This window comes from Macrobrachium nipponense, chromosome 41, assembly GCF_015104395.2.
Source record: "Macrobrachium nipponense isolate FS-2020 chromosome 41, ASM1510439v2, whole genome shotgun sequence".
Taxonomy (NCBI): Eukaryota; Metazoa; Arthropoda; class Malacostraca; order Decapoda; family Palaemonidae; genus Macrobrachium; species Macrobrachium nipponense.
Genome location: NC_061102.1, coordinates 11700560 through 11710294, shown reverse-complemented (window position 1 = coordinate 11710294; position 9735 = coordinate 11700560). Strand labels below are relative to the sequence as shown.

General features: G+C 42.6%; 1 protein-coding gene across 1 annotated transcript in view; it reads left to right on the top strand.

Annotated features, from left to right (window-relative positions):
• The first annotated feature begins 4292 nt into the window (after positions 1 to 4292).
• Positions 4293 to 9735, top strand: part of LOC135212500 (protein shuttle craft-like) — a 37732-nt gene continuing 32289 nt past the window's right edge. Inside the window, exons 1-2 of the mRNA XM_064245992.1 lie at positions 4293 to 4920; positions 5855 to 6080. Coding sequence (XP_064102062.1) covers positions 4434 to 4920; positions 5855 to 6080 — 713 coding nt within the window. The 5' untranslated portion in view covers positions 4293 to 4433. The remainder of the gene's footprint in view (positions 4921 to 5854; positions 6081 to 9735) is intronic.

Below are 9735 nucleotides of genomic sequence, written 5' to 3'. Positions count from 1 at the left end.
AAAAAGATTCTTCAAACTTGATGAGTCTGTAGGCCTGCTGCCTTCTTAATGACTGAATCCTTTTTCCTGAACACTTTCAGTTTTTAAGAAAATCTTACATAAACTAAGACAACAACTTGGAATAGAGGCATACAAAGAATGAACAATGAGAGCAAATGGAAAATAATGGGAGTACGGATTAAACAAAAAAATAGGGCAAATTGTGGAAAATGTATACCTCTTATAAGAACCCTATAGAAAAGGCTTTATATGGCATAATTTCTCACTTTCTCTTGCTGCCCTCTGACTGCTAGAATTCCTCTTAAAGCTTCATCCAAACTCAGCCCAGTATTATTTCATGTCATTTGCATAACCTGTCCTCATTATTTCTGATTTTCTTTTTTTTTCTTTGTCATTAGTCCCACCTCTCTAGATCTAAGGTATTAAGTAGTCTGTTAGGTAAACACTGTTTTAAATCAAGTGGTGTTTTATTAATCTTACAGTTTTGTCTGATTACTGTTTGTGTGTCAGGTTTCCTTCCCTCCAACCACTTTTTCCATTATAGAATCTATGAGAATGGAAACAACAAAGGTAAAAATATTATTTGTAGAATTCCAAATGTACTTGATAAGCATCAACATATAATATCTGTCTAGTTCATGGGTAGTTGCAGTTAGTATTAACATTTACATTTGTTGAGGTACCAAATTATTCAAAGCAAGCAAATTTCTCTTATAACTAATTTTTTTTCCATCTTAGTTATTTTGAATACACTAAAAATATTCACCGGATTCAAAGTGTCACTGTAATTTAGAAATGATGATTTATTGAAACCTCAAACCATAGATAACTAAATAAAAAACCTAAAAGGACTTACTGAACTTAATTGTAGAATAAAAAGTCAATTTATGAAATAAGTACTAAATTATACTGATGTAATGTTATTTCTGTACTTTCACTGTAGTTCTAGAATAAACAGGATAGGCTGAATAATTTGTTGTTGGCTTAGGAACGAATAAATGAAGTAGAAGAGTAGGATTATTTTTATCTCTTAAAACTTTAGCCTTGGAGATAAAAATTATTGATAACTCTCTCTCTCTCTCTCTCTCTCTCTCTCTCTCTCTCTCTCCTCTCTCTCTCTCTCTCTCTCTCTCTCTGAGAACCATCAGAGAAAAAACAGATCCCGACCAGTTTCGCCTATAAGTTTTTTTTTATTTTAATTAAATTTGTCAATTCTTTTCCACCTATAGTGTAAACCACTTACTTCAAAGGTCAGGTAGGCATTGAAAGCCGATGGATAATAAGAAAAAAAAGCATTATACAACATAATTACTTACCGGTTTCTTCTGTTAGGAATTTTTTTCTCTTAAATATATATAAATTCTTGCCCACCTGTAGTATACACCACACACCTCAAAATTCAGAATATATTTCAAAGGTCAGATAGACAGACAATTTAATAGATAAGAAACGACCCAATAAAACAACGCCTGAAAAAAAAAAAACTCTTGCATCACGTGAAGTAAGAACCATTACTAAAAACCTTACCGTCACAAACGCCACTCTTCTTTTCAGCAGAGCTTTCGAGACCCGACAGTGACATCCTTCAGTAAGTTTTCGCAAATTATGTCTGCATGTATTTTCCCCCTTTTACGTTAACTTGTGACCTCGAATAAGGTAATTTCGGAAAGTATTTATTGACTTTTGTGGTTAGTCGAGGCCACTGTCCGTTAATTAATAAGATAACGGAGATGTGACGTCACTGACCTGTTACTGTTTAGCCTCGCCGTCATTCATCTGTCAGATCAGGTCAGGTCGAGAGATGATGACCCAGGTCACTGTGACGTCATCGGAGTAAAGTAGTCGTAATTTATTTCATGTAAAGGTTTTCATTTTGTTTTTTTAGTCTGGGTTTTTGTTGCCGTATGGTCGATAGGCCTAGGCTAGGCTAATCGTGACCCTAAAGTGCACCTTTTTTTCTGGGTATAGGGTAGACTTGGAGCCCTGAAAGTCTTTAGATGGGATGAGGTTAGGCTAGGTCAATGTGGTCGGCTGTAAAGCGAGGTAGGCTAGGTATGTCCTAGGCCTAGGTAAGTAAATTGTTGAGTTACTCTAGGCTATGCTGCTTGGGGCCTACCTAATTGTTGTGGTAGGTCTAGGGTACTTATCCGCGATGGCCTAGACTATGGCAGTTGCAGTTTTTCTGCGCAGTTTTACTTACTGAACAAGAATTTTAAGTAATATTTATTCGGACGATTGTAATTAACCCCCCAGGGGCCAGTACTAAACACTGCAAAATACATTGGACGGCCCCCAATCTCTAGTGGATGTCGCATCCGTGGTTACGTTCCTTGCAGTCCGTGCGGACTGCTTCTTTAGAAATACCATTGTTGCAAGTTAAACTGTGGCCAGGGTTAATGAGGTTGTTGAAGGGCATGGAGCTTATTTTTTACGTTCACAGGTTTCAGTAAAATTGCAGAAGAGTGTAATTCAATTTCGTTAATTCTACGTAGAAGCTCCATCTGTGGCGCCGCCTATAGTACCAGCCCTCGCAGAAGAACGTTAAGATTTATAATTATCTTGCCCGCAGGCTATTGCATTATACGCACCCTTTTCTATCTTGTTCAGTCAAAAAATTTTGTTTGTAAATACCTACTACCTTAGTATCTCCATATGGCATTCTTCTCTGTGGGGCAGAGAAGGACTTTGGTGGGGGGGGTCATTGCTGTCAGTACACCTCACACAGTGTTCTGTAGACGTGAAGCTTGGACATTTCTATGTAAGCATTCTGCATCGATCATGTTTAGTACGAGTCCCTGGGGGTTAATTACAGTTGTCCGAATAAATATTACTTAAAATTCTTGTTCAGGAGGTAAAACTGCATAGAAAAACCGCAACTGCCATAGTCTAGGCCGCGGCGGAATAGTAATATAGATCTATCGAAGCTTGTTTAGAGCACCCTTCAGCCCTTAGGTGCTGAAAACACTTTTGACCTTTTTACTCTACATTTCATTCACATTCTCTTTCTTCCATCTTAATTTCCTTCACCTTCTCCTAACAATTGATTCATAGTGCAACTGTGAGGTTTTCCTCCTGTTATCTTTCAAATCTTTATACTCTCAGTTTCCATTTCAGTGCAGAGTGACCTCATAGGTATCGGCGCTTGGCCTGTACCCTAATCCTTATATCCTCATATGGAGATCAGGTGTAGAATTACCCTTGCATTTCAACAGAGATGTAAGCTTAACCTAACGTAACTTAGAATGCTGTGTCTTGACCTGGCCTGATGAAGAGAGGTTGGGGAGAGATGCTTTTTACCACCCTTAGACCCCCTTTCTTGCAGCAATTCTATTCTGCAGCATAACTGGTGTTCCCTTTAAATACGCAAAGCAGGGTGAATGTGACATAGGCCTATAGGTTTTTTCTGCTAGGCTAGTGGTATTGGGACTTCTAACCTAACCTAGGGTGACAATGGTCTGTAGTGAATAGCTGTTCATTTGAGGTACATCAAGCTCCAGAGATTTTTCCTAGCTATACTAACACAAGTATTTATAATTAATACCCACAGCAAACAACTTCCTTATTTGTCCCTGTAACTGCCCTGTCAGGAAAAATACTAATCGCCCTTCGGAGAAAATTTGATTTTTTTTCTAAGCATACAGTAAAATCATTCTTATAAATAATGTATTTTGAGTTATTTTTTTAGAGTTGCCAATGCACTGCTCTTTTCATCACATTTTATTTTATTTTATTTTTTATTCTGATTTTCAGGTCACAGGGATGGCTGAAGGTGGTTGGGGAGGATGTGGCCGTGGTGCCATCAGACACCATTCCCAGGGGATGGGGTATCTAGCACACCCACCGCCCCCTTATCCAATGTGTTCCGTACCGAACTTCCCACCACCACCACCCCCCTTTAATGGCTATATGCAGCCTGCTTTACAATACAGTGATATGTATGGCAATGCATCTGCACCTGCAAGGCCTAACTGGGGTTACGCGAATAGCTATAGTGTTCCTAACAGGATGCCGCAGATGGACAAGAGTTACGGAAATTTTGACATGAGTGCAACTGTACATAATCATGTGAGTGAAATGGATAGGAATTATAATGCGGGGGTTAACGACAGTAATATTCCCCAGAATGCCGGAAGAAGAACGTTTCCCAAAGAGAATAATTTTGCCAGTAATGATGTCCCAAATGAAAATGTGGGTGGGAATAATAATACCAGCAGGGGAAGAGGAGGTGCCCGAGGGCGGGGAACAGGTGGCCCTAACAGAGGCCGAAGAGGTGGGAGACGACGACCATATGGGGGTGACAGGGGGGAGGGGCAGGAGGAAGTGGTGGTAATTATGCTGGCAGGCCAGACAGTGGTGACTTCCAAGACCAAGTTGATAATGATGAACTGAAGCGTGCTGGTAGGGACAGTGCCCTCGCAGAAACGGCCGCGTTTATGAGGAACTTGAACATTGGCATCGGCTCAGAGAGTTCCAACACACCCCCTCAAGTTGAAGAAAGCACGAGTGCTGCCCGAATGAGAGGAGTAAGCAGGAAGCGGCCAGGACGAGCAAGAAACGGAGGTTGGGGTCAGCAGAGGGATTGCATAGAAGAGAAGCAGGGGAAAGAATGGAAAAACCGCCAAGTCAAGACAGAATGTCAAGATGAGCAGCAGCTTAGCAAAGCTACAAAACCAGTTAAGGAACGAAACGGTGCCAGTAACAAACAGTGGAGCAATGTCAATTCAGAAAGTAAAACTACATCGGAAGTTACGCCCATCAGTCGAAGCGAGGGCTTAATAGAGCAATTGTCACGAGGTCTTTACGAGTGCATGGTATGCTGCGATCGCATCAAGCAGCCGCAGGCGATTTGGTCGTGCCCCGGTTGTTACAATTGCTTCCATCTTGGATGCATAAAAAAATGGGCAAAGACTTCAGCTGGAGGTAAAGTATTGTGTTTTGTTACAATAAGCTTCTCTACTGGCAACGTCTGACTGTTGCTATTAGTTTTTTGGGGGATCATTTCATATTTTGCAGGGGTCACTGAGTACGTAATGGTATGCAAGAAGCAAGGAGGCAGTTGAGAGAGAATTATGAATTGATGGAGAAATGTGGAATCAAGGAACTGGAAAGACATATGATTTCAACATGTGATGAGAAGGGATGGGGAACAGTTGGCCACAAGGACAGAGAAAAGTAGGAGGAACTTATGTAATGGCTAGCATATTGTGAAAACTTGATAATGTATAAAAAATTAGTGTATGATCATGAGTATTTTGAAGAGTTATTGAATGCTTATGTTGCATGAGAGGCAAGTGTGGGAAGGAATCAAGTTTTGGATAGAGGCTGTACCAAGGCAGCTCAAGTGTTGAAGAATGGGAAGTCACCTGGAATTTGATGGGATTACAAGAGATTCTGTTATATGTGATAATTATAGTACTGTAGTAGATGTGCAAGGTAAGTGTAAAGGATGGAGTGATGACAAGTCTACCAAGTGGAATAATTGTTACTTGTTTTAATAAAAACCAAGCACCTAATCTCCTTTTCACCCACCATACCTAGTATCATAATGGTCCTTGAATTTTTAATGCATCTAGAACTGTCATCATATATATGTTAACCTCTTGTTGGTCACTTAGTGGTGATAATTACCATATTTTCAGTTAATTTGCCCTTTATTAAGTACCTTTTTCTGCACAGAGCAAAATACTTTTGACCGCAGTTTAAAACTAGTTTTATGAAAAAGGAAACAAATTGATCATTGGTTTTTAAAGATCTACTTGGCATAGTAGATTCTCTGAAACCAAACCTTCTACTTGTGCACATTTTTAAGCTTCTCTTTTGATTTTTATATACATATTCCTTGAATTTCATGCAGATGGTGGATGGCGATGCCCTGCTTGTCAGGGATTCACAGCCAAAGTCCCAAACACTTACCTGTGTTTCTGTGGGAAAGTGCGAGAGCCAGAATGGAACCATAGAGAGACTCCTCATTCGTGTGGAGAAATTTGTGGTCGAAAACGCAAGATAGAGTGGTGTAAGCACAAGTGTAATATCCTCTGTCACCCAGGCCCATGCCCCCCTTGTAGTGCTTTCATCAGAAGGTTAGTCGAGAATTTCATTCTATTGCTGGGTTTTCTTACCTGAACACACAGTTTTTAAAACAGGCATCATCAGTGATAAAACTATCGGTTTCTTTGTTGTTCTTAGTGTTGCATACCTTTTTTGTATTTTTATTATTTTTAATATTCTATGTAATAGGGTTAGTATGTAAGAAAAGAATTAGCTACAGTCATTTTCCAGTTACCTAATCTCAAATGAATGTTTGTTCATGAAACTTACCTGACTAGATATATATATATATAGCTGTATTCTCCGAATTTCAAAACTCCCGGCACACGCAGTGGGCGGGCAGGTGGTTAGTACCCATTCCCGCCGCTGGGAAGCGGATATCAGGAACCATTCCCATTTTCTATTCAGATTTTTCTCTGTCGCCGGTCGGTAAACAACTGTTTACAGACCTCCGCCTAGGATTTTGAAACTTCTTTTTGCTAACTTGAGTATTCTGATTGACTTTTGGTTTTTGATTTGGATTGTTGGCTTGGCATACGCGATAGTGGATTTGTTTTGGATTTTGGCTTTGACTTTTCTTTAAATACGATGTCTGGATCTAGCTCTGCTAGTTTCAGGATGTGTAGTGTGCAAGAATGTAAGGTGAGGTTGCGGAAAGCTTCGGTAGACCCTCATTCTGTATGCTTGAAATGTCGAGGTCATGTATGTATGTTGAATGATAGATGCATTGAGTGTGAGCAATTGTCAGAGGTTGAATGGAAGGCATATGATTCTTACGTGAGAAAACTTGAGCGTGATAGAATCAGGAGGTCTTCCTCTAGGAGTGCTTCTGTGAATAGAAGTCAGGGTAAGATTGTATCTCCATTGAATTCCCCTGTAGATTTAATCCAACCTAATCCTGTTGTATTGCCTTCGGACAATCAGGAAGTGTCTACAGAAGGAAATGTGTTATCTACGATTATGGAATCGATTCGTGCCCTGGAATCTAAAGTGCTCGCGCTACAAAATGTGTCTAAGTGCAATGAAAGTGTTAGTGCATCCAGTGTTGTGGAGGGGGTGTCAGATCGGTCCCATAATGCCTCCAGGCCTAGACCTCTGCCGGACTCCCAGGACTTAGGGAGAGGGCAAGTCGAAAGCCGAAGGAGGGTTATGGGAACTAATATCCGGTCTGACGTCCCTTCAGCAGAATCTGGGGATGAGTCCCAGACTGCCAGGGATCGTGCACGAGCATGGGTCCTTAAAGAGTGCTTCTCATCCTCTGAGGCGTCCTCCCCTCGCCGGGGTTGGGACTCTCAGAGGGCCTCTCGCAGGGAGCTTGTCGCCCTCTTAAGAGAGGTTTTAGAGAAGAGGACGCTTCACGTCCTTCTTATCAACCTTTTGATTCTTCACCTGAATATTTTGAAGACTTTCCACTGCAGAAAAGGACCAAGACTTCATCAGGGGAGGACTCTTTTGAGCGTCCAAGTCGCTTTAAAATTGTTCCTGAGTTGAAGGAGAGGGCATCCCCTCGCCCATCTTCCTCTCACAGGATTAGTCCTTCTCCTGATCGAGAATTTTCTCCATCAAGGGAAATGTTATTAGATATGCAAAAGCGGTTGACTTCCTATTTTGCGAAGAAGGAGACAGAACCCGGTCGGCGGAGGAAGGATCAGTGGCTGCCTGTTAAGAGGACCAGGCAGTCCCCGGTTCCTTCTCCTCGTTTTTCGGCCTTTGAGTCACCTTCTAGTAGCCGACTCATTCGAGAACGTGAAAGCGTTCCTTATGAGAGGGCATCTAGGAGAGACGATTTTGACGAAAACGTGAGTTGTCGCACAGGCGGCCGGCGTCTTTGTCAAAAGGTCGAGAACGTTCAGAAATCCCTGACAAAAGTTCATGGTTCAGTTGTACGTTCTGCTTTGCGTTTCGATGATCAGGACGCTTTTGAAGAAGTGGCAAATAGTGTTCGACGTTCTGTGCATAGAAGTACTCTTCAGGACGCTCGGGAAGACACTTCTCATGACGCTCGGCGTCTTACGCATCGGGACGCTCGCCAGGACGCTCGGGCAGACGCTTCTCAGGATGCTAGGCGTCTTACACATCGGGACGCTCGCCAGGACGCTCCGGAGGACGCCTTGGAAGAAATTTTGAGCCCGAAGCATCAGGATGTTCCACAAGCCCAAGATATTAAAGTGTCGAAGATAACAGGGAAACAACGGATGGTTACTTCGAACACTTCTCCAGCCAGAGGCACCCTCTTGCGAACAGGGCCTCAAGGATTATTAACATCGCGATCTTTGAAGGACACTGCTGCTAGAGAAAGAGAATCGTCTAGTGATTCGTGCCTACGGACTGTGAAGAGCCAACAACGTCATCTGCTTCAGATTATAAGACGTTAACGCACCTTCTTAAGAACTTGTTCCCGGATAAGTTTCAGGAGCCAGTTCCTTGCTCTCCCCCTTCACAATTAGCCTCATCGAAGGCCAGGAAGGCTCCTGGCTTCGTTAAGATGGCCACGTCGCTCTCTGCGAAGAGAGCGTTTAAGAGAATTCAAAATTGGATGGACTCAAGGAAGGCAAAAGGCAAGACTTCCTTTGCTCTTTCTCCATCTAGACTGAGCGGGAGAGCGGGAATCTGGTACGAGACAGGAGAAGAAGCGGGATTGAAAGCGCCGTCTTCTTCTCAAGGCGATTTCGCAAACTTAGTTGACGCTCCGAGGAGGTCTTACCTATCATCAGCGAAGGTTTCCTGGACTATGTCAGAAACAGATCATCATCTCAAAGGAATATTTAAGACACTAGAGGTGTTTAACTTCTTGGACTGGTGCTTGGGGGACTTTGGATTTACATTCTAGAAGTCAAGACTCAATTTCTTTGGAAGAACTTTCCAGTGTGCTGGCTTGCATGGATAGAACAGTAAGGGATGGCTCTGATGAATTAGCATCCCATTTCGCGACCGGACTGCTAAAAAAGAGAGCTTTGTACTGCAGTTTTGCAGCGAATTCTGTGTCTCCTGCGCAGAAGACAGAATTGTTGTTCGCCCCCTTCTCGACACATCTTTTCCCGCAGTCCATGATTAAGGATCTGTCGGTTAATCTGCAGGAGAAAGCATTGCAGGACCTCTTGATACAGTCTCCAGACGTCCTACACCCCAGGCTTCTACTTCAACCGTGCAAGCCCCTAAGAAGAAATTTAAGCCCTTTCGTGGAGCACCTTCCTCTAGAGGTTTTTTGAGAGGAAGGGGGCTCTCTAGAGGCAAGGCCTCTTCAAGTAAAAAAGATAAAAATTGACATTTCTGCCCTTCAGGCACCTGTCGGTGCGAGACTCACCCTGTTTGCTCATGCGTGGAGGATGATAGGGTCGGACACCTGGTCCCTCGATGTAATAGAGAGAGGATACAAGATCCCTTTCCTCTCTGCTCCTCCTTTGAGCACGAAGCCTATAGACCTGTCTCCATCATACCAGCCGGAGAAGCAACAGATTCTGCTCGACCTTCTAGACCAAATGTTAGAGAAGAGAGCCGTAGAAGAAGTCCTAATGTTAGATTCCCCAGGCTTCTACAACAGGTTATTCTGGTTCCGAAGGCAGTGCTGGGGTATGGAGGTCCTGTCCTAGACCGTCAGCAACGCTGAACCTTTTTGTGAGGAAGGAGAAGTTCAGGATGGAAATGTCTCAGTCTTTACTAGGGGCTTTGAGACCAGGGGACTGGATG